The 26,114-nt window shown below is 35.6% G+C and overlaps 1 protein-coding gene across 8 annotated transcripts in view; it reads left to right on the forward strand.

Moving 5' to 3' along the window:
• Positions 1 to 26,114, forward strand: part of LOC110177976 (uncharacterized) — a 157,667-nt gene that overhangs the window by 1,187 nt on the left and 130,366 nt on the right. The window contains exon 3 of one of the 8 annotated variants that reach the window (XM_086834801.1): positions 16,223 to 16,386. The exons of 5 other annotated variants lie outside the window; for them this stretch is intronic. In XM_086834801.1, coding sequence (XP_086690927.1) covers positions 16,223 to 16,229 — 7 coding nt within the window. In that variant the 3' untranslated portion in view covers positions 16,230 to 16,386. Of the gene's footprint in view, positions 1 to 4,212; positions 4,545 to 7,348; positions 7,919 to 16,222; positions 16,387 to 26,114 lie in introns of those variants that run through there. 2 more of the 8 variants (XM_086834800.1, XM_086834798.1) reach the window with 2 other exon arrangements.

Genomic DNA, 26,114 nt, shown 5'->3' on the forward strand with positions numbered 1-26,114 from the left:
ACTAAAAGGAACTAAGCAAGCGTAAATGGAGTTTCTTTTTTATTTTTACCCTTTTTCTTCGTTGCTGCTGCTCCTGCTGTTGTTGTTTCCAGTCCCTTTCCTTGTTAAAATAGCTTTAGTGCGGTCTTTTGCCTTCATCTGGGCCGTGTCCTGGCCCCGAGTCCTTTTTCTCCCTTTGAATATGTGTGTGTGTGTGTGTTTGGGGGAAGCTCTTAAGCTACGTCTGACTGATTCCGGCACATTTCGGATGGGATGTCGTAAGATATTTGCTGTGACAGTTTTTAGCTCCAAGTCTCCTCTCTGCGCTTTTTTCCGCCCCGTTTTTTTTTTGGCTTAAGGGGGTTGCATTTCGGCCTACCGCATCTCTAGACCATAATTCGCATCGAAAACCCATCAAGTAAATTTTTCAAAAGCAAAAGGAGCGACACAACACAAAAAAGCAAGCAAAATGGAAAAAACCAAGTTGTGGTCAAAGGCTGGGCTTTGGTTCTTTGACGAGGGCAATTTTGTGTTCAGGTAATAGCTCTATTATATAATTATGGTACATTATTGTCTGTGGCTTGGTCTGCTGAACACGCACTCCATAGTCAGATATATATATATAAATATATATCTATTGAAGGACTTTGACCCGATGTACACTTGTATTAATATTCCTTGAAAAAAAAAGGGCAATACAAATTTGTGTCATTCAACTGCGATGCGTTGACAACGATGAATTCGATGAATCCCCAGGACCCCCTTATCCCCCTGTGATTTATTTCAGAACACAACACTATCGATATGTGTCCTGACAGAATCCAATTCCATTTCAATTGACCAGGCAATGCATATATAATACTGTGTATATATGATTTGCCACCCATCCACATCGAAGGGAACTCCCAGGCAGTCCATGCCGTAAGTGTTGACATTATTTATTATGTGTAGCCATTGCCATATGATTGGCTTTTTGTATTTCTCGGCTTTTGCATTTTACATATCCCCATATACAGTATATCTATTGTACATGAGGCAAGTATATAAATATATAAATTTCTTTTTACTTTGTTTTTATTTTTTTTTGTTTATTTGTCAGCAGCACAAATCAATCGCAAATGCAGTTTTATTTCATTTCAGATTAATTCCTCCTCGGGGATGGATATCTAAAGAGTGAGTGTTATGGCATTGTAATTAATGTAAATTTATTTTTCACTATTATAGGGATTATTTCGACAATTAATTGTCTTAAATATATGTATGTATAGCAGAGCTCGCAAATAACTGTCGACCGTTTCTCGTTGTCTGCAAATAAGTGTCTTTTCCTGACACTTTACGAAAAAACTCAGAGAGCAACCGAAATAAGGGTGCTTAAATGAGCTCGCTCTCGCTCAGAGCGAAACCGTTTTTTTTAATTCTGTTTTGTTCTGGTTGTTCCAAGACCGTTTTGTCGTGTTCAGTGAAGCAAAAGGTCTTTTGCATATGTATTGGTATACACTCACACGCATAGGCAAGCAAGACGTTAAGCGCCTGTATTGCGATCGTGAATTGAGTGTGTGTGAGTAAATGCAAAGACCGTTTGCGTTGAGTTTTTCGGTCAATCGGTCTTTTGCTGACTCTCATTGTGCGACCGTTTCTCGTTTCGCTCTTTAGGCAATGCTCATTGAAAGAGCGACACACAAAGAGCTCAACGAAAAACGTTCAACAGAAAACATAAAAGAATACAGCAAGAGTCTCTTGCTCGGAGCGAGAGCGAGAGAGTATGAACTTTTTCGGTTGTGCTCGCAACGAGAGCGCAAGAAAAAAATCGGTCGACAGTTATTTGCGAGCTCTGATGTATAGGGCTTAAAAAGTTGATTATTTTTCATAATTATATACATTGTATTAAGGTAATGTATTAATTTTTGATACACAAATATTTAAAAGCTGGTCGTGGAAAAATTATGACCATAATTCATTTCATTAAAAGTCTTTCCTTTGGTCTTTTTCGAATCTCTTTCCTCATAAAAGATCAAAATCAGGTGAATTTTTTTTCGAAATTTTCCGACAAATTAAACTTAAATTTTCTCCGTCATTAATCTTGATAGTACACACACATACATACATACATGTGTATATCTGTCTGTAAATATTGAATAATAATTGTTAAAGGATGTCTGTCTGGGTTTCTGCTCGTTTTGCTGTTCCCACAGTCGCCGTTATTGTATATATATATTTTTTTTTTTATTATAAAAATGATCAGGAGGTCCTGTGGGCGGGATAATGAAACCATGGCAAATGAATCAATAATTTTTACTCTTTTGTGAAACGCTCGCGGCTACTTTGTGTTTGTCTCTGCATGCTCCTCTTTATCTGGCTAGCTCCTCGCTGTGCGGAGAACAAAAAGAAAAAAAGATATACATATGTATGAACGTGTATAAAATATATATATTTTTTATACACATAAAAAGAGCTGCGCCAAAGAAAGGCGAACACATTTTATTTGGCTTGTTGTGGTTTTGGTTGCGAGCGAAGAGCACGCTGAAAGCACTGAAAGAAATGTATTTTAATCCACAAAAAAAGGATCAAATTTATTTACTATAAGTAAGAGATATTATTTTATATTATTTTACTTTATTCCTAAATATATATTTCCTCCTTTTAGATAGGTAATAACATTTTTAATCAATTTATTAATATTTTTTTTAGAGTGCCAGCCGGCGGGCATTCGTTTTTGTGGTTTTCATCCTTTTCAGGCTCTCAAGAGAAAGAGGTTGTCCTGAAGCCGGGCCTCCTCTTTTGCTCTGGTTCCGGCCAGCTTTTGGTCCTTTTTTTTGTTGTTTGCTGGTGTTCCTTCTTTCTTTCACTGAAAATGTGACGAAAGCAGTGACTGTATTTCACTGGCTCCCACATCCTGCTCGCAGGATGCCGCACCAATACTTATATGCTTGCATGTGTAAGTAGTCACATTGCCATGTTATCCTCTTTCCTTCATTATTTTGCCTCGTTTCTTGTAGTAGCCGCATAAATTGGTTGGCAAACTAATTGAAAATGGTCTTTTCCCCCCCCTCGTGTCACCCATACATGCTTACATATTCAATAAGCTGCATGTGTGTGTGTGCAATCTAAACGCTAATTAAATGATTCAATGATTCCTTTTCCACTGACCTCCTCCCCTCGTGCTTGCTGGCTACTTTACCTTAATTTCTTTTTATTGTTTTTCGCATGTTCTTTCAATTGCTTTTATGTGTGTATGTGTTAGTAGGAGGGTGTGTTTGTGTGTGTGTAGGTCCATGTAACTCCTTCAAGTGAGCTGACAAGTGCTAGGGGTTAGTCTCCCCTACAGGACACCATGTGTGTGTGTGTGTGTGTTTGCGGGTTAATTGAATTTTATGTGTTGGTCGCCAATCCTTAAGATGGTCTGCTCCCCTCTCTACCTTTTCCCTAGCCTGGTTCCTGGACTTTGGAAATTAATTTCCTTATATTGACTTTTTTTTCTCCATCTACTCACTCCCCTCACATTCCCGCTCAATTTCCGTTGCCGTCTGTAGAATTTCTTAGGAATTCTTTTTCCCATTTTTTTTTTGTGTTTTGGGATTCTTTGGATTTATTGCCTTTGCGGTATATAGAAATTCTTTGGCTGACTAATGAGAAAATTATAACCAGGCATCCTGTGGGGGGTACTTTAGAATCTCCCCTCTATACTGAAAAGCTCTTCATCTTAGTTCTCTTAGAATGCCCAAAACATGGTTCCTACTAGTGTGTGTTTGTACACTTTGCAAAATATTTAAGGAAAGTGTGAAGAACTTTGTTGAGTATTTTAAATAATTTATTTTAAGTACAACACAAGGTTTGAATATGATCATAAGATGTTTAAGGAAGACGAATGTCTTAAAATAACAAACAATCTTTAAATGATCTTTCATTTAATTTGGTCTTGAATAAAGTGTATTCTTTTTAAATCTCTAAAATTTCTAAATACTGTATTTTATTTGGCTTCACATATCTCCAACATTTATGTATATTATTTATAAACCTAGCTGTCGTGTCATATATACACATTTCTCTGTGTGCTTTTCATCTAATGCTTCACTTGATGTTAATGGATTCGCACTTGCAATGAACCACAAACATATGCAAATGTCTCGAGCACCTGCTAACAACATTAACTAGCAGGAGGGAGTCTGCAAAGCATCCCCCTCCCCCACCCCCTCTATGACCATGCCTCTTAAGTATACTCATCATCATTTTCAGGCCTGCTCTAACACTCAGACTCCATCAATAATTATATGCTGCATACATTTAGGCGTCGCTCAACCCCTTTTCCACCATTCGCCTCGTTTCACTGTGCAAATGTTTGTGCAGCACTCGAAATGTGTGTGTTGCATCCACCCCAAGAAGGGGAGGAGAAGGAGGAGCAGGAGGAGTTTTTGGTGGAAGGAATGGCACAGAAAGTAGAAGGAAGCGTCGTCGTCATCATCAACGTGGCAAAAATAAGACGGTTAACATTTTTGAGTGCGTGGTTGCAATTGGGCCTGCCTCAAATGGTTTCATGTGGATTTGCACGCAGAGAAATTTGAGGTATTAGTTAGGGTTAAAATATTTAATTACTTTTACTTTTTTATAATTGAAAAAATTCAGAATTAAGGTTAGTTAAAGATTTTCTTTATGATAAAAGTTGATTTATTCTTTGAAAGAAAGAAAACGTATCTCGTAAAGTAGAAGTTTATATGCCTCTACAGTTTGGAAATAAATTATAAGATGAAAACGGAAATCGATCATAACTAAGCTCAAAATATTTGCAATCTCTTAATCAATATTTATCTATATTTTGTAATGAAAATTTTACCAAAAAATCAAAGTATAAAAAAACTCATAACTAAGGCAAAAATACATTAATTTTACTTCGGAAAGCAGTTCTATGATAGTTTTTATTAGATTAATAAATCTTCATACTTAATTTAAAATGTAAAAATGGTAATATTTTTTGTTTAATTTTTGACAATTTTGAAGAAAAATTTTTTCAAAATTTTGAAAAAAAAAATTTTTAGCGAGACATAGCTAGATCGGCTCGGCTTTTGATGCTGATCAAGAATATATATGCTTTATGGTGTCGGAAATGACAACTTCACATCAATACAAGCTTCTGACTAAAATTAAACTACCTTTGAAAAGGAAAAGAAACAGAAAATTACGTATACGCACTGGGGTAAATTGTATTTGATCATAACTTAGTCAAAAAATTATTAATTTTAATTCGGAAAACAGTTCTGTGTTAGTTTTTATTAGGTTAACAAATCTGCATACTTAATTTAAAATTTAAACAAAATTTAAAAATTGCCAATTTTTTACAATTTAAATAATGTAACTTAACCCATAAAAATTTAAAAAAAATTTAGAATTTTTTTTTTCTGTCTGAGATGGCTGGATCGACTCGGTTTTTAATGCTGATCAAGAATATATATGATTTATAGGGTCGGAAATGACTCCTTACTAGAATTATAAGCTTTGGACTAAAACAATAATACCATTTTTGAGTCGATTTTATTTATATTTCATGATGATAATATGTTCAACATATCAAAGTTTTAAAAACATAACTAAGAAAAAGAAGCCTTAATTTTAATTCGGAAAGCTGCCCCAGTCAAGTTATTTTTTCGTTTAAAATGTTAAAAAATACAAATTTTCGCCTATTTCAACGATTTTGAAAAAATATTCAAAAATTGATTATTTTTCCTAAATGCCTAGAAAGCTTCGCCTGTTGATGCTGATCAGAATATATATATGATTTATAGGGTTGGACATGACAACTTCACAGTGTTATAAGCTTTTAAATCATATTAACATGCATGTATTAGAAATCTTTAAGTTACTTGAGTTAAGTTGAATTTTCTTTTCGTGTATACAAGGGAATGAATGTGAAGACGAGTCTTTTGGGTTGCAATAAGGTGGAATCGTAGGCTGGGGGTCTGCCAGATTCCTGTCGAGTGTGTGTTTGAGGCTTTGCTTTGCTCTTTGCCGGCTGCACTTAAATATTTTGCATATGCGTAAAGTGGAGCATCAGCGTTGACGACAGCAAACACTTTGTTGTAGTCTTCAGTCATCAGACTCTGGATTTCTTTGTATCATACTCCATGTCGCCGCAGAACTTCTCATACCAATTTCATAGTACTTAAAAATGGAGCGCTAAGGAGTCTGTACTTTGGTAGTTACCAGCTCGATGAAACCCTGGTAATTGATGGAAATTCAAAGGAGTTTCATTTGGGAGGGGAGATGAGAGGGAAGATATTAAAGTAAGGTCGGTATAATCTATATTTATACCCTTGCAGGGTATTATAATTTCAGTCAGAAGTTTGCAACGCAGTGAAGGAGGCACCTCCGACTATATAAAGTATATATATTTTTGATCAGGATCAACAGCCGAGTCGATCTAGCCATGTCCGTCTGTCCGTCTGTCCGTCTGTCCGTCTGTCCGTCTGTCCGTTTCTACGCAAACTAGTCTCTCAGTTTTGAAGCTATCTGAATGAAACTTTGCAGTTAGTCTTCTATATACTCTCACTTGTATATATGTCGGAACGGGCCGGATCGGACGACTATATCATATAGCTGTCATAGGAATGATCGGAAAAGTTTTACAAAAAATATTATAAAATTTTTAGTTTTTAACAGAATTTGACCAAATTTGAGATATAGCCATTTCATATTATTCTACAATTTTGTGTTAAATTTTATGAAAATCGGACTACTATATCATATAGCTCCCATAGGAACGATCGAGAAATTAATACAATTAAATTTATAACTTTTTTAGTTTTCAGCTGATTTTCATCAAATTTGAGGTATAGCCATTTTATATAAGTCTTAAATTTTGTGGCAAATTTCATAAAAATCGGACGACTATATAATATAGGTGCCATACAAACGATCGTTTGATGTAGAGGAAAAATGCAAATCTGTGAATGTAAAACTGCAAATATAATATGTATAGGTGAATGATATGAAAGCAGGTATTACTTCATTGTTTTTTAACACAAATATATATAATTTATATTGTATGGATGCCTATTCATAGAAGTTCTATCTGCAAGGGTATATAAACTTCGGCGTGCCGAAGTTAGCTTCCTTTCTTGTTATACTCTAAAACTGCTAAAGAGAGGTATTTTTGAGTAATTTAAAGACGATACTGGTAATGGATACGATTAATGGTAAAATTATAATACTTGCCCTTTATAATATTTCCTTTTTAATTTCCACTTAATAAGTTGTTGTAAGGCTTCCCTAAAAATATTATTTGCCAAATTCTAGATAGGGTCTCTTGTTCCTTTGCATTTTAAATATTAAATATGAATTCCATTTTGAGTACAGCTTTCAATATAAATTATGTTTGCAGCAGACTCACTTGATACATTCTATTCGATCCTCTACTGGTTAATTGCATTTGGCTCATTGGCTTTGAAGTGGAGAGATATTACCACATGGCCGCAATTCAATTATTTTATTAGAGAAAAAGGGGGCCCGAGCAGCAGAAGCAATTGCTTTGATTGCCGGCGGCATTAACCGCAAGGCAAAAGCCAAGCAGCCAGCAAGGCTCCTGTTCCTTAGGCCACCGAGGGAGAAGGACTTTCCTATCCTCCCACCCCCCTCCTCAGGACCTACACCAGTAACCGCAACTATGATAAGGATGAAAGGTCGGGGGCGGGCGGGCGGTCGGTCGGTCTGATAGCAAAAATGCGTTTTAAATATGAAACATTGTGGGCGTGGGACTGTCGAGTGAGCTGCAAGGACAATAACCGACACAAGGCCTTGGGTTGCCTGGCTACTTCTGATTAGGGATGTGAAACGTAAAGGAAATTAAGGAGTTTTATTGGTATACATTTAAATTTTTTTGGAATATATTAAATAACCTTTTAAATAGTTGAAATATAAAATAAGATTTGTGCTCTGTTAATCGAAATAAAGAAACTGAATCGATATTTTTCCTGAAAGTCGATAACAGAAAACTAATACATAAGTCAATATATACAAATAGCTATATATGTGCCTTTAATTGATGTTTTAATGTTAAATGCAATATTTTAAAATATATTTTCAACTCGATGTACATCCCAATTTATATTTAAAGCATTATTAATTTATATTTCAATAGAAAATACATATAAAAAAGGTCACTATTACCCCGATATATCGATATATTTGCCATATCTAATTATCAGCTCTTGGGTTCTAAAATTTAACCGCTACGCTGATGGCAGCAATTAAACAGAAAATGCCAGGCCGAGAAAATGCTCAAGAATTTGTGGTACAAAAATTCAATTAATTTTTGGCCCAACACACACACACACCCAATGGGTGGAGGTGGTGCCGAAGGGATGGCTGAGAATTAAGGATATTTTCCGGAGCGGGGGTACCTTGTGCTGTGTGTCTTGCTCGGCGGTTAGCGGTTAGCAAAACTATAATAAATTATTGTACGACATTTTCGCCCTTGATTAGCATGGTGGGCATCATCAGCTCCATTCTCATGAAAGTGCTGCCAAAGGGAAATAAATTACTTGCCGGGGGCCTCTACTAGGAGTCAATGGAGGCAAAGCCGAGAGAGAGAGCCTGGTGGCTGGTGGGGTTGCAATTGACCAAATTAGTTGCCAGCCACATGTATATATAGTACCATATAGTGCACAAAAAGAGATGGGGTTTGGAAGGAAAAAGTATATATCACATCATCGAACAACTTCCGCTAGTGTTGATGCTAAAAAATTAAGTTATCAACTTTGCTAGGGAAGTCTGTGTGAGTATGTATGTATGTTTAATATATAGAAAACTCCGACCTAAATTGGTTCATTGTGTTACACAATTATGCTGGAACTCAGGGGGTGGTGTTCGGTGATTGGTTTGGTCGGTTTTTGCTGGCGGACTTTCCACATAACATCGCTCGAAAGTTGATAAGTTTGTTTGCCATTGATCGAATTATTTGACTTTCATTTCGTAATTAGTTGGAGCCTTTGGGTTTCAAGAGTCAAGAATATATCATTGAGAAGGGATTGGAGTCCAGTTGAGAAACTCAGTTTCAACTGTGCTTATACGCTAAAGTTTTTAAATAAAATAAAGTATAGATTTTTCACTTCCAGATGTATTTACTATATCTCTAATAAACTATATAAAATTAATTCATTTAAATTCTTCTTGGTATTTCTTTTATTAAATTAAATTCTCAGAATATATTAAGAGGAGAATATGTATTTGTTGGGACAAAGAAAGGTCAATGGCTTTCCCAAAATGTTCTCTCTTTTGGGACTTCTCTTAGATTTATTTAAATTGACAAAAAAAGGCAATTTTCAATTTACTTGTATAGATGGGCGATTCCTCAGTTCGAGTATAATTTATTTGATTTGTGGGCAATATTGACGGCAATTAAGATAGCAAAAATGTACAGAAAAAACCCAAAGAAGAATTCTAAACGAATTTAAATTGAACTTTTATAATGTCCGTCGTTTGTTGCTTCTACTTCTTCTTCTATTTTATCTATGCTCTGAGGTAGACAACAATAAATTCTTATAAATAAATGTTGTGTGTTGGCTGCTTGGGAAATAAAAAATAAAATACGAAGGGACTGAGATGAAAAAAATTTCCTTTAGCGGTCGAGTCAGCAAAGCTTAAATTGCCTACGAAGGCAAAGACAAAGTTTAAGGGGGATGGGAAATTGGAGGAGGCGGAAAAGCGGACTGTGGGGGTGTGTTACCATTAAAACAAACACACACACAAGCAACAACAATTCACGATGCATAAAAAATGGGCTTGAAAGAAAATTTTGGAAAGGGAAAGCGACGCATTGCCAAATTTTTTGACACTTATCCCTTGCCTCCTTCTCGACTTATTCATCTTACACTTGAAGTATAATTCTATAAATAGATTTTAAATAAATTTTTATAAAATATATTTGATTTAAATAATATAAATTTTTATAAAAAATATTTGATTTAAATAATATTTTAAAATATTAAAGATTTATTTCTATCAAATTATTTTCTTTCAAATTTCTCGATTCAGTACTAAAAATAGTAAAACCTAATATTTCCAAGCTTTTAAAGTAGCTTTTGTAAACTAAACAAGACTTCCAAATGTTAAAGTCCATTCTTGGAAAACACAGCTTATTCTTTGTTTTAAAATCTAGCAATTCTGTTTTTAATATGTTTTCAATATGGAAATTACAATTGTTATTTATTAATATCTATTGATTTCCCCAAGTGTATGCAAATTAGGTATGTGCCGGGTGTGAGTAGGTGTGTATATCTAGGCCCTTGTCACCTGTCTCGCTTACACGGTCTTGGAGAGCCTTCATTATTATTATTATTATTATTATTTTTATTTTGTTTTCTATTTGTGTATTGTGTTTAAATATATATATATGGGTTGGGTCTTCTTGGGAGGGAGAATTTTCGCTTTTTGATTTTTATTGTGGAAATGCGAACGTCGGCCGTTTTTTTTTAAAGCCACCACCACCCACATACATTCCCACAGCCGGCAAGGATTCTAAGCTTGCCAGAGTGTGTGTGTGTTCTGTTTGCACGTGTGTAGGGACCAACACTTACACGAAAATGATGAATGATTTTATGGTTTGCTTGACCTGAATTTTATAGTATGCATGCATGGTGGCTCCCAACCGCCATAGCCGGTGCCCACCCCTGCCCAACCGCTGTTCCTCCATTTGCTGGTGGTGGCCAGCCCATTGCGAGTGGAAAATTTTATGTTTGCATAAGAAATTGGATTTTTGCATTAGTTATGGAAATGAGAAAACTTCAACTTGATTTGTTTTTCACTGGTTCACTCGTTCCACTCCCACACTCACACCCACTATCCCTCTCTCTCATTCGAATTTTCTTCATTTTTTTCTATGTATGTGTATGTGTGTGTTGGTCAGAAGAAAACGGTTTTTGGCAACTCTCTCTCTTGGAAAACTGTTTGAATTTCTTTCCTTTATTCATTTTTGGTTTTTCACTCCGTATTTTCTGTTGTTGTTTCATTGGGTTTTTTTTTTTTGGTTTTGTGCATTTGCTCTCTGGGCTTTTGTGGTTCCTAAACCCATTCGGAGCAGGAGCAATAAGGAAGAGAAGGAAGGAGCCTGGGATATAGACTCTTCTTGCCTAATGCTTATTAGATTTGGCTCATGAATCAGTCCCGAATTGCAAAAGTGAGAGCACGGTGGAAATGCAAATGGAAATGGAAATGGAGAAATGGTAGAGAGAGTTTTCCCTCAGAGAGCTTACCTTTTAGGGTATCTCTGTGTCTACGGCTGATTGTTTGAGTTGCAGCTGCCGTTTCCGTTGCCATTGCAGCTGCATATTAAGTATACGTCAAGTGGGCAGAAAGATGAAGGACTCAACAGCGGCAGATGCGATGCCACATTGCCCCAGCCAATATTGCGCAATATGCCAAAACAATCGTCGATATAGATATATGTAAATATTCTCCACACATTTATTTGTAGAATAAATGCCATTTGTGTAGCGCTGCTATACCCTTTAAAAATATTAAAATAATCTATTTATTAATTAGGAACTTATGACTAGAAAGTAGTTGCAATTATTTGCTAAACAAAATTAATTCTGTGCTCTTGCATATATTATCAATATATTTATGTCTAAGATTTAACTTTTCTACTGATAACCAAACCCAAAGTTATATCACTCATAAAAGAATACATTTAATTAAAAAGAAAATCAGGGTATCAGAAATGAAATATATTCTAAAAGAAACTCCTGCACTGTGAAGCAATAAAGAAGTTGAATGCATCGTCTCGAGTGTGTGTTTGTAGAAGTTTCCTTCGGGGATTGAAGGATGGATTGTGGATTCAAATGCCAGCGAGGCTAAGACACAAGGTTCAATAAATAGACAGACACATTCCCTGGGGGCCAGCTGAGCAGGTGAACAGTTGATATCCCCGGCCATAGAATTTGACCGATTATAGCACCAAGAAATGAATTGCTTAGAAAGAGAAATGAATAAAATCCATGTACGCAGTTTCAGCTGCTTGAAAATGGTTTATGGATTGGAAATACCTTTAAAGTAATACCAAACTTTGACTTTGCAAGCGTATCGAGGTCAGTACATTACTCATACGCACTGTTGACTAGGATAATATATCGTTTGTACAGTTCGGGGGAAATTATATACTTCGATATACGATTCCGAATAATCTAAATAATAATCTGACAAGTAATTACTAATACATTTTTATTATAAGAAAAAGAATCTTATTATTATAGTGAAAGGTATGAAGATGATAAGATCCCACTCATGAAGCATTATTTAATGCACAGAACTCTTAGGAATTAATATTAATTAGGAATTATAAATTCATGCAGAGTCATCTCTGACCATATAAAGTATGTATATTCTTGATCAGTATTTGTGCATTTTCTAAATTACTATTTCTTTCTCTTTGAAATTTTTCAACCTTCAAAAAACAAACCATTTGAAGGACTTTATGTGAAGGTTGCCCAACCATTCAATCTTCTATCGTCACCCTCCAAATACTAAGAAACTCTGGTTGGGTTCCTGATGGCTCAGTTTTAATATTGCCAACTTTTTTAATTATTTGCTTGAAACGCTTGTCGATTTGTTGGATGTTGCCGGTTGATTTGTTGGTTGTGTTGTTGCTGCCAGTGCCCGATGGTGCCAAACTATGGCGGCAATATGTGCCAACAGTTGAATAATCTGTCAATAAGCTATTGTCATCGCCTGGGGTCCTGGTTCTTCGGGTCCCCTCTATCTTTTTTTTGCGACCAGGACTACTGCTGCTGCCTCGACTCCTGATGTTGCCACAAACAAACATTTTTCTATTGGTTTGCCAGCGGAGCCCCGAGGGGTCACCCTCAGATGTATTTTCCGCCGAGGGTTGGGGGAAAAGTGAGTGGAAGTTTTCCCATATATATTGCGTCTTGAGGGGAGCTCTTTCTTTTTTTTTTTGGTTTCCTGGTTGGTTTGGCGGTTGGCGAAAAAATAGAAACTTTTTAATAAAGGTCGATTGCTGCATGTCAATTTGCCACCTCTTCAGCACGCCCCTCCAAGTTTTTCGCCTCCCATTGTTATACCCGTTACTTATTGACTACGAGGATCATATTGGATTCGCCTTTTATATATGACATGACAGGGACATTTGAAGCCTTAACGAATCTGTGAAGGAGGTGTACCTTGCCTTGCCGTGGCTTGGTCCCTTTGACACATCATATTTCCTTTAATAGAATGCTCTGTTTTCAAGTCTTTCAAATTCAACAAAAAATGTGTCATAATTATAAATATTTGGGCTATCAATTAATCTGCTTTATATAATACTAGTAATATAGTAAACCATATTATTCTGATATTTTTATTATATTAAATTTTATATTTAAACTATATATGTTATGGCATTATTTAAAATTAAAACCTCTTCACAGACTTACAATATTTTATGAAATAAGTTCAGTAATATACAAACTTACATTTAAGAATACGTTTTTAAGGTTTAATCACTATAAAAGGTAATATAATATAACTCTGGAGATGACTTTTTACTGCCATTAATCTGGATAAAGTATGATAATATTTATAAATAAAAGGCAACAAGAAAAGACGAATTCTTTACCGGGTATCTTATAGTCGGACCACTTGGCTTTATCTCATTTTTCTCCTATTATTTTTTTTGTTTGCGATTAGCTTTGACAATAGTTTTCTGGCGCTGCATGGCGCATCCGGTGTGGAGGCGTCACTCCACCCCCAGCTTCCACCTCCACCTCCACCTCGACCTCCTATTCCACCATCTTGGCCACCATCTCCTCCGCCCCTGTTGCCTGCTTGTCTTTGTGTTTCCGTTTTATCACTTATTACTTCCGTTTCGACACTTTGGCACAAGGTGCTTGGCAGCTTGAGCTTAATGCCGTGTCACCTTTTGAATTTTAATTTATTTCCCTCCTTTCGCGTAATGAGCTGCAGTCCAAATTGCAATTTCGGCAGGTTTTTTTTTGGTAGTATTTGTATTTTACTAAATTAGCATTTATATGAGCGGCACTAGGAGCAAACTTTTCATTCGTCTAATTGCTAAGCTAGGTGGCCGAAATAAATCCCTGGCGAGAGCCACTCGAACAAGTTGCCCGTCCGTCCGTCCGTCCGGCCAATCTCTCAAGGCTCTCCTCGAGTGGGTGGGGATTTTTCCGGAGCAGCGATGGGTGGCGGTAAAATATACATAAATAACCTTTATTACACATGCTGACGACGCTCAAGTGCCCCAACTTTTTCAAGTCCACTTTGCCCGGTTGTTTCTCGAGTAGTTTTTTTTGGTGGTGGTACTGCCATTGTTGCTGCCGTTGAACCCACCTTTTAGCCACATCCAATTGCAAAGAAAAAAAAACCAAGCAACAAAAATAAAATAAATAAAAGTTAGCAACAAGAAACTCCTTTTGTTATAGGCCAAAACGGTAAACGAAAGTCGATGGTCTGAACCATATATAATTTAAAGGGAGCATTTTAAGAAATGGGTATTTCTTTGATGTCTGCCTTCACAGAAGAACATTTAACTTAACTTTTAGTTTGAATTCTGCCAGTAATTTAACAATAAGAGCTGCATTCTTGGAAAATGTTCAACAAAGGGTGATTTTTCTTTCTATTAAGTTTGTAAAAGTATTATGAATGTATTAATAAGTTTTCTAAATATTTGGGGAATCCTCTCAACCATTTCTTTGTAATAACATGACCAAAATATCTTGCCAAATCCTTATATAACCCTCTTTGGCCTCAAAATCCACCGATAGATAACCCGATTTTCTTCATTGAAGAGGAAATGGAAATAGATTTGGTCAAAGGCGAGGATACACTGTGCTATCGCCCCCGGTGTTTGCAGCAGTCCGTGCAACCAATTTGAGTTAATTAAACCACGCAAATCCTAATGTGACCTAATTGGGTCTAGTTCCTTACAGATTGGCAGATGTCCCTGGAGAGGGAATAGCAGAAGGGATAGAGGATGGAAAAGCTGGCCTAAACACTTCGTTCGCACTTCGAGGGCTCCTCCCTGCTCATTTACACCCATTCAAGGACATTCATTCTGGCAAAGGCTTTATGTCCAGCAGCTCCTTGCCATTTCCCTTATCCTGATTTCTCTTTTTCTCTTCTTTTTTTTTTGCAATGCCTTTGCTCTTCCTAATGTACACTTGAGCAAAAAGGAGAGTAATCCAATTAAGGTTACAGAGGAGAAAATTGAGTAAGGGTTTGTCAAGGAAATTGTGAACAATTATTATAGGTTACAAGGGAAGTTGTTCCTATTAAAAAAAGTTGTAAAAGTATCAGAACATTTTCATTTTAAATAAAAATAGGTTATAAAAACCAAAACTTATTATTAAATCTTATATTTATTAAGTGTTTCTATAAGAAACATTTAAGAAAACAGTCTAAGCATGTTAAGAAACCATTAAACTAATTACCTGTAGTTTGTATCTTTTTAAAAATATTTTTTAATCAATTATCTATAAGCTTATAATTGTAATCAATGAACTGAAGTTTCAGATCTTAATAAAGGAAATATTTTTTTGTACTGCCTTTTAATATTAACATTTATTTTTCCGAGTGTTTTCCCATCGCTTTTCTATTCAAAGTTATGACCCTTTGAGATGTGAGCTTGTTGCATGCGCGAATGCCAAGAGCCCCTTTGCTTACAACTTCCTCGTCCTTTGACGGCCATTCGCTGAACGAATTCAGGGGGTCCTGTCTACATTTTGAGCTGTCCTGCCACGACACTGTCTCGTGTTCGTCCTCGTCCGCACCCCCCATAATCCTACAAGCAACTATAAGCCGTGGTAATTATCTGCAAAGTGACCATTAGGCGATTAGTTGATGCTGCCTCGCTGCTTCGCCTTGCTTGCGTATTTTGTGCCACCTCTGAGCCAGAGTTAGAGTGTCCTGTGCCTCAGTTCATACTCCTTTGCCATCTATTTTCGCCATTTTTCCCCATCACTTTTTCCCTCCTTCATGTGTCTCGGCTAATATAACGCTTCATGTGAAACTGAAATATTTTTCACGCTCAGCTTTAACAGGACACTAACAAGGCGACAGCCAAAGGATCCAGAGATTGCAAAAAAGAGAACTACAACTTCAAATAAGTAGCTAATATATACTTTATATATTTATAATGTAGTTTATCCCTTAATACAACTAAATGCTTTTATATCCATGTAAATAGTCTTAAATATATATATTTTCAAGTTACAACAATTTGAATAATGATTTCCCCAATTATTTACAGCATCTGAATGCCAGCGGTAATGAATCCGACTGTTGATAACTCGCTTATTAGGTTATTAGCCTTAATTAGCAGTTCATTTCAGTTGTCAGCGTGCTGACCGCTAATTAGGCCAAAAACTGAAAATATCAATTTTTGCGCACAACTCAAATTAGAGCGCGACGACTATATATTTTAGTTTAATCACTTTTGTGGCATTTTGTAAATGTAAAGACTGTAACGCTGATATATAAACTGTAAAATAATGATATCTATATATCAGTCAAGTTGCCGTTTATTTTTAAAACCACAAAACAGAAGCTTTGTTTAATTTGCTGATAAGAAAAGGCAAATATTTCTTGCTTGGTACTTATCTTACTTGAGAACTCAGGTCGCTGAGCTTTACTTTAAAATGTATTTATCCGTTAAAGTCTATAATTGGATTCATGATAAGAGCAAGGCTTTATTAGCGTTTCCAATATTTCTCACGAGCTTGGAGAGGGCCGCTCTCTCTATTTTAAGCTCTCCACTATTCCGCCTCTCCCCCCGTCTTTGCTAAGCCATCCTCTCCCTGCAAAATCTCAAGTCATTTCTCTAATGCGCATTAATTAGGAGAAGCTTGAGGCGAGCGGAAGTCAGCATAGGAAAATTCCAGAAAAATGTGAAAATAGCTGGAAAACTCGAGGTTGGCGCCGATATTAATGGATTCTGAGCACCGGAATGGAAAACCAGATCTCCTGAGGCATCAAAAATGAGAAAATAGCTGGAAAACTCGAGGATTCACGGATTCTGCGCACCGGATTGGAAAACCAGATCTCCAGAGGCATCAAAAGCGGATCACTTTGCTAAACTCCAGATCCAAAGCCGCCCAAGCTACTCCCCTAATGCAAAGACAAAAGTACAAAGTAATCTAAAGTGCAAGTGAAAAAGTGTCAGTATAAGAAAAAACTACAGTGAAAAAAGTGTCTGCGAAAAAGCAAACCCTTTGCAAAGTGAAAAAAGTGTCAGTGAAAAAAAATTCCATTGCAAAGCGAAAAAAGTGTCAGTGAAAAAAATATCGTATGAGTATAAATGAGCGAAGTGAAGTGCAAAAAATAATATTAATAATAAATATATATATTTTTTTTATTATTTTATTTTTTTTTGTGTGTTTTAAAAACGTAATGTAATCGCTCTTCCAAATTAATTTCTTCAGTGCATAAATTTGTGAACTACCAAATTAATTTCTCCAGTGTATAAATTTGTGAATTTCAGCGTCAAGATAAGGTAAGTGCTTTCGCGCATTGGACTGTCAGCATCGAAGAAGAGAAGAAGAGGTGAGTAAAGATAATTGATTGCTTGTCCCTGTCTTTGATATGGTTCCCACGGCTCTGACTTTGCTTTGTGCTTTTGATAATTGCCCTTGAAAATAAAATGTAGAAAAAAAAAAAACGAAACGAAAGCGCTTATCAGTGGGAACTAGATCCCTTATTACGATCCACTTCTGTGGGCTGCAAGTCTCAGGCGGTATTTTCTTTGGATTGCCTGGGTGTAAAGTAAACGCAGTTTTTTTTTTACATTTTAATTACACATGTTAAAATTATACGCATGTTAAAATTTATAATAAAGTGGAATAAATTGAAACTTTTAAAGCAATTTAAGTGTCAGTAATATTTAAAATTTATTGAAGCCGAAACTCTTTTAATCAGAAACTAAAAAATCTATTTAAAGCTTAAAATCATATCAAACGACAGACAATTTCCAAAAGTTTTACTTACCCTGCCATATACATATATATCCTTGTTTATTTCCCCTACATTACTTTATTTGATCTATTTTTATTTATTTATTAATGTCGAAACTCTTTTAATCAGAAACTAAAAAAAAACTATTTAAACCTTAAAGTCATCTCAAACAACAGACAATTTCCCAAAGTTTCACATACCCTGCCATATACATATATACTCCTCTATTTCCCCGACATAACTTTATTTTACCATCTTAATGTTCACCATACCGTATAGACAACTTTTGCAGTTTTCTTCAACCGCATTTCTTTTGTGTCTAGAATTTTCATCTAATTTGCATTTTCCATAGTTTTTCTTAGCTCCTGGCCATCGCTATGCGAACGAACTGAAATCGTGGCGAAAATTATGATGAGCTTTCCCTTGCTCATTTTGCATTTTGTGCTTTATGAACTGCTGCATAGGGCAAAATGTCCTAAGTAGCTGACTTAGTATGTGATAATTTTGCTGGCCGATAGTTACATTTTCATGTTTTTGTCATAAACGTGGCCAAGAGACCAAAGACGACCGACAAAAAAAGAAAAGCCAAAACGGATTTCCATAAGCAGGCGGAAATGGTGGAAAAGTACGATGGGGGAAAGAAAAGGGGGGAAATTGTAGTCGAAGCACATGCGAAGCATTGAAAATTATTTACGATAACGATCGCATAATCATAATAATAATCACATTATAATAATTCTTGCCTTTATGTGGTCCGCCATGGCCTGTCGCTGTGCCCGGGTCGAGTCCTTTGGGGACGTGTAATAGTTGCTAATAAAATGCAATGCCCATCGACAGGGCAGGCGCGTAGCAAAAACAGTAACAAAAAAATATAGCAAAAAAAATGAAGAAAAGTGGTCGAAGGATTGTAAATTTCACAGTGGGCAGTGGTTAAGGGGGTGGCGATGGGCCCTTAAAAAAAATGGCAACTGCATTGATGTTATTACCTGAACCGACAACTATTCGCCAAAGTCAATAAACCAAAATGACGGGGAAACGGAACCACCTTACTATAGACCCACTGCAGTTATGTTGCTTTTCCTATTTTCTTTATTTTTATGTATTTTTTAGTTTGCGTTGCGCTGCTAACAAATTATTGTTATGCTTTTGGCTTTTGCGCATAATTCTGCCGTTCTTTCCGTTCTCTATTTGGAGTATGTTACTCATACGCCACGTTGGCAACTTTAGCATGCACTTTTAAATGAGGCATAGCCCCATAGCAGACATGGCACCAATTTTTATTCATTTCCCCCCTCCAACCTCCCCCTTCCATCATATTTTCCCGGCTTTGTTCACCCATTTTCAATTTGTTTTGGCCGTGGTTTCCTAGGTGGGTGGAAATGGGTGTTGAAGTTAGCTGTCGCCGGGTTTTTTTGCACTATTTTGTGTGTGTGTGTGTGTGTGTTTTTTTTTGACAATTTCTTTATTTTTTTTTTCTCTTTATTCGGCATACAGAAGTGAGGGCAATGACAGAGGTTGCTTGACATTTCTGAGCAAGATGTGAATGGAAATGATGGCAGAGAAAAAAAAGTATGAGAGGGAAAGATGGAAAAATGGAAAGAAAATCGTGTAAGGAGGGAAGGAAAGAAGGGAGGGTTAAGATAATGCCATCAAATTTAACGGAGCATCCGAAATGGCTTTATCCTTGAGTATTCCTTGATATTTTGCAGGTTTAAAGTGGAGTTTTTCTTTAACGGTTTAATTGTTCCCACTTAAAGGACAAGTTTTGGTTTAAATTAATAATAATTTGGATTTCCTTTTAATATTGCATTTAATTTAATATTATGAAATGAGATTGTGTGTTTTTTTTAGAGCTTTTTCTAAATATAAATGTAAACAAGCTGCTGCAAAAAAACAGATGATTTCATTATTTATTCAAAAAACTTTATAATTTAATTTAAAAGTATTTTTTTTTTACTTAAATTCAGTCTATTTAGCTCACTTATCAGATTAAACCATAAATCTTTTCCGGCATATTCTACAGATTTCTGTTATTAGATAAAATAATTGTATAATTTATCTATTTCTGCTCACCTACTAGTATTGCAGATAATAAAAAGCCTGATAGAGATGTCAAGCATTATGAAAAAAAACGAGAACAATATGTTTCGTTATCCACTAGAGTATTCAAATGTCAGGCCCATGGGAAAGTGTCGCAACTATTTTTGTTATGCCAATGTTGGTTTTTTGTGTTGCGGTTGAAAAACAACTTAAAAAAAAAACATAAAAAATAGGAAGGGAAAACGAAACGAATGGAAAAATCGACTAAAGCGATGATGGGGAGACAGACTATGGCAAGTTTATTTATGCTTTGCGTGTCTGCTGTGAATTAGTGCCAAATTTGATTATCTATGACTGCACATACACACCCATAGGAAAATGGGGATAGGGATAGGGGTGGGGTTGGGGGTAGGGAAAAGGGAAAGCCACATAGCGTGGGAAACACGCCTATAAGTAAGTCACGACGAAGTCCTAAAACCGCCAACAGTTTTTCCTTGTGGCCATTTTTTTTTTTTGACTTAAATTTACGCCCCTCCTAAATTGATTTCTCTCTGATCAATTTTGAAATTTATGAATTTCCTTTCTACGAACAAAAAACTTTCCTCCGGTTGGAATGTGATTTTTAATTTCACCTGAAATAATTAAACTTTTCATTTCAAACATTGAACGGGTTGTGTGTTTCCCGCTTACGCCCCCTAAAAAGCCCACTGGCGTGTATCCATAGATTTTAATGTCATAAGCCACATGCCAAGCTGTAATTAGCCAACTTTTGCCTTCATCATCCTGATGGCAACCCACCACCCCCTGGCCACCGCCTCCTGACCGGGCTTTAAAGGTGTCGCTTTAAGCCAGTCGCAATGAAGGATTTAAACATGCTTCTGATGATAATAATAATGATAATGATGATGATGAAAAGTTACCAAAGTGTGTGGGTGTACAAAGGATTAATTTGATTAGTCTATTTTTGATTTCAATAATTAATTAAAATTCCTGAAGCTTACGTAATATATTTACTGGGAAATGTAGTCAGTTGGTTTAATATTTACTCTTAAGAGTTCGTGGCTGTTCCGTAGAAACTTATTAATTTGGATTTGTAATTAAAACGACTGAAAATCCTGACAGAAGGTAAACTTCTCTTTTGGGGTCATACACTTTAAGGGTGAATATACTATTTTATTTAAATAGAAATTTAAATATTACAAACTTTAAGTTAAAATATATATTAAACAGTGTAGCTTTAAACTGGACTTCAAAATATTAAATTCATATTCATGGACATGTCATCATCTCACAATTCGTATGCATTTCCCGGATCTGTGTCGAATTTCTGCGTAATAAGGCCATCAATCGAATGGCATTACTGGCCGGAAGTATCAAATATTCGGCGCACAGTATGTGCCACATCAATTATGTTTATTCCTTATGATATGCCATAACAGATCTCTGCTGTTTCACATTAAGCTATTGTGAGTGAATTCAATGGAAAACATATTCAGTGTGTGTGTGTGTGTGTGTGTATTCAAAGATGGGGAAAGCGGGCAACGGGCACAACAATGAATTTTCTTTTGGTTCACAATATCTAAATCTTTATTAATTCGACTATTTTGTGGGCAAGTTCTGGCAAAAAAGGACTTGTACACCGGAATATGTTCCTGGCTTTCAGGGACCATTTCGGCATTGGGCAGGCGGCGCAACTCAACAAATAAATTAATAGCTATCAATCAGTAAATCTGCCAAAGGACCTTTTCCTTTGAATGCAAAAGTTCCTTTCGCCCAACGTATGTGTGTGTGTGTCCTTTGTGTTTGTATTTCGAAGTGCCATGTGTGTGTGTGTGTGTTTGTGCGAGTGTATTTGTTGAGGAAGCGCACAAAAGCGCGCTATAAACGCACTCAATGAATGGCTAATATGAGCAGTGCACGCGTTTCCCCTGTGTGGAATGAGGTGGCAATTTCCTTTGCCAGAGGTCACAAAAAAAAGGTCTCTGATAACAGAGGGGAAGAAAGGGAGAGAAGAGGTCAAAAAAATTGATCCGCCAATTAATTGGAAAATATGAATTTCAATTATTTTCTTTAAGGGGTGTTACAATAAGTACTAGATGGGAATTTACTAAAATAATATCTTTTTACTAATGACCTCTAATTTGATCATATGATGAAGGTTAAATTATACCTTATAATATGAAATAAAATTTACTAAAACACTGATTAAACACTGTAGATAAATTTATAGACAAAATTCCATTTATCTCCCCTTCAAATGTCTATCTTCTTTCAGCAATTCCCTTAAAAAATATTACTTTTTACTTAAATATTTCTCTTACACCCTTCAAATAACTTCCTGGCCACTTTTGCCAATAATTTCCTTCACTGTCAGCTCTTGAAATTCATATAGCTGATCTCGGCTTAGATCTCAAGTCGTGACAGTTAAAGAAATTTCTGGGATTGCCTCATGCTGCCAATGGGGCCAAATGTGTGACAGTTCAATTTTATCAACAACAAAGAGAGAAGGTGAAACAGAGCAGGCGGAGGACGAGGTATTGATGCCAGTGAATTGCCAGTGGAGTCAGGCAGGAACCTGGTGGAGGAGCAAGCGACTCATAAATCATTCGCGATGTCGACTACGATGACGACTGGCAATCGTATGGATCTGATTGACTACTGTCAAACGGATGGATGGTCGAGGGGAATCCCCCACATATGTATATGTATTTATATATATGTATAGGTATGGGGAAAAACCTACTCTGATGCCCGCTCGAATAGAGCAAATATATCCTGCGAGGAGCACAACACACATCTACATATGCTCGATGCGATGTTTATGCAGCATGTAGCTCGTACACAATACACAATGCGATATATGATGATGATGTACTGCTCAGCTTTGGTGTCTCTTTCACTGCCTATCCTATATATATATATATCTATCTCTATATGAATGTATATATATTGTATATATATCTGTATTGGCATCTGTATCGCCTGCATTTTGTTGTAAACGACACTCGGAGATGGCTCTTTGCAAAACGATGGGATGTGCTTTGGCCCAGGCTTGGATGAGTTCAGTTCAGTGCTATATGGTTTGGTTTGGTTTGTTTGGTAGGGGATTCCCAACCTCATGCCGTTTGGCTCTGTGGAAATGATTCAGCATTCATATGCACAGTCCCACAGTGGTTAGTGTAATTTTAACTATTTAATTGATTTGAAAATTACAAGTATTATTGAAAAATGTATTCTTTAGAAATTGAATTGGGGTATTTAGTAGATTTTAAAAAGAAATTATCTATAGGAAAAACTAATTAAAATTGTTTAAAAAATATAAAGAGGTGAAAGTATCGTGATTCAGTTCAAACATGTTGATTAAATTAGTAATACTAAAAGAAAAGAATCTTAAATCATTATAAATATTATCTGTAGTATACACAACACATGTTTTAAATGAAACTTAAATAAGCAAGTATCAAATTCTTCTAAAATTTAAGAACTTCGTAATATTTTCCCGACCAAGGTGCACTTGTAGTATTTGCCATCGTAGTCGGCAGAGCATAACAAATGAAATGTGACACATTATGCGACGAGGCGTATGACTGTTCTTCCCTTCGTCCTTTGACATATATAGACATACATACGGACACATACATATATCTCTGTTTATAGGAAATGGCGAGGTATTAAATCAAATCGAAATGACTTTCCTACTCCATCAAAAGTCCAAAATTATGCAATAACTTCAATTGATTACGCGTGCGGGAAGTATATAATTTAGTGGCTAACCCAGCAAGGACTCGTGAAATTCACAACAAAATCAGTAACCTTTTTTGGTTGGAAAAACGTTTAAAGCTGGAGTAAGGGAATAGGTACATAATGGGGCTTCTTTGGCTGTCTTCGTTTTATTATTATTCGTTGTTGGGATGTTTGCATTGACAAGCCACTTTAACAAGATGGAGCCAACAAACCTGTGTGCTCGTCATCTTGTACCCGCTACCCCCCTCAGCTTTTCCTCTTTCGACAAGCAAATTGCACACGCATCGACAGCACAAAAAATAAAGAAGAAAAACCGAATAACACAAGGGGTTCAGTGGGTGGGAGTTGGGTTAGGTGGCATTTGAGTGGGTGGGGGTGGAAAACCCCTTCAAGTTGTTATCTGCTTGCTTAGCTATTGCTGCTGTATGGCTGTATGGTATTTGCTTGCCATGTGTGTGCTTTTTTACCTCGCAATTATTTGGCACAAGGAGTATGTTAAAAGTTTATTTTAAATAAAGAAAAAGCTAGAAAAACTAAGCAATTTGTAGGAAGAATATCATATAAGAAAATATGACAAAATTAAAATATATAAAAATTTAAGGAGTTATCCCAGAAAATTATTGTACATTTTTGCTTAAGTTTAAAGAAGTTACTTTAAAAGAGTCTAAAATGAAATTATTTCCAAGATTTATGTTGTTTTTGGTTGCAAATATATTAATAAAGTTCATTTTTAATAGTTTTATTATGTTTTCTGTTTTAATAATAATAAGTTTAAGACATGCAATGAATTTTGATCATTTACTGGGTTAAATTTTAATTTGCTGTATAGGTTTATTCTTGATTAATAACTTTAAACAGATTTTTCCTTATGGAAAATGCAGCTAATATTTTTCATTCCTCGATAAGTAATAAAATTCTCTTAAGTAAAAGTTATATTTCCTAATATACTTCATTTATTAATTTAACTTCAATACTTTTATCTTAAAAGAAATTCATTTAAGTGCCTAACAACTTTCCCAATTATTTATTATTATTTATTTAGTAAGTATCTCAAGGTCTATCAAAAAAGGTGAACTTTACTCCCTTTCTCTGTGTATGTTTCTGTGCAGTCTTCTCTACATATCCAGTTAAAAGGATAATGGAGCACAACAATTTTTACACGCATATATTTTACAAATATTTGCATTTTTGCAGGGTCCTACCTGCCTGACAAGTGAACCGACCATGGCAAGGGGGTCCTCGAAAGTGCCGAAAGGGGTAAAGGACGACAGCCACATAACTTTGGCGTACCTTTTGCATTGCTGCTTCTTGGTTTTTTTTTCTCTCTTTTCCTGGGAGACGGGGAAAATAAGGATTTTCCGTTGCTTCGCTCCACTTTTGGGGTTTTAGGCCTCAAAAGCCTCGTCGTTTGCCGTCTCTCAACTAAACGGGGATTGTGATTGAGGTAAAAGTACGCCGCAAAAGGAGACTGACGGATATGGAACGCCTTTTTGACTGCGTTTTATTGTATTTTATTTCCCCGATCGAATTACGTGCCCTTTAAACACACACAGAGACACACACACACACTCCGTAATGTGATCGAAAGCCGTTTATATGCAAATTTTAAGGGAGCCAGAAAAAGGAAGTATTCTTTAGCGACAAATTATATGTGTATAGCTCTTATCGCTGATGAGTAATTTTTTGGGGAATGTTTCTTATAATTGATGGTTTATGGTAATTGAATTTACTCAAATTAATAATTGTTAATGGTAGTTTTCTTACCATTGCAATAAATTATTATTTTAGTTATAAGCTTAAAAATTTTGGGAAAGAGTCATTTCCGACCCTATATATCATATATATTCTTGATCAGCATCAACAGCGGAATCGATCTAGCCATCTCTGGCCGAAAAAAATTTAATATTTTTTTTTTAGATTTTTTTTAAAGGGTATTTACATTATTTAAATTTTCAAAACTTGTCAAATTAAAAAATTTGTTAAAATTTTAAATAAAGTATGCAGATTTATAAACCTTATAAAAACTAACACAAAACAGTTTCCGAATCAAAATAAAACATTTTTTGGCTGAATTATGATCAAATACAATTTACACCAGTGCGTATACGTAATTTTCTATTTCTTATACTTTTGAATGGTATTTTAATTTTAGTTAGAAGCTTAAAACTTTGGGAAGGAGTCATTTCCGACCCTATATATTATATCCAAATATATATTCTTGATCAGCATCAACAACGGAATCGATCTAGCCATATGTGGGAGACAACAAATTTTTTAAATTACTTTTTACATTTTTTAAGGGGTTTTTAAATAATTTGAATTGTCGAAAATTTACAAATTTTAAAATTTGTTAAGATTTTAATTTAAGTATGCAGACTTATTAAACTAATAAAAACTAACATAGAGAA

This window comes from Drosophila serrata, unplaced genomic scaffold (genome assembly GCF_035046125.1).
Source record: "Drosophila serrata isolate PLE 108 unplaced genomic scaffold, ASM3504612v1 contig_275, whole genome shotgun sequence".
Lineage (NCBI taxonomy): Eukaryota > Metazoa > Arthropoda > Insecta > Diptera > Drosophilidae > Drosophila > Drosophila serrata.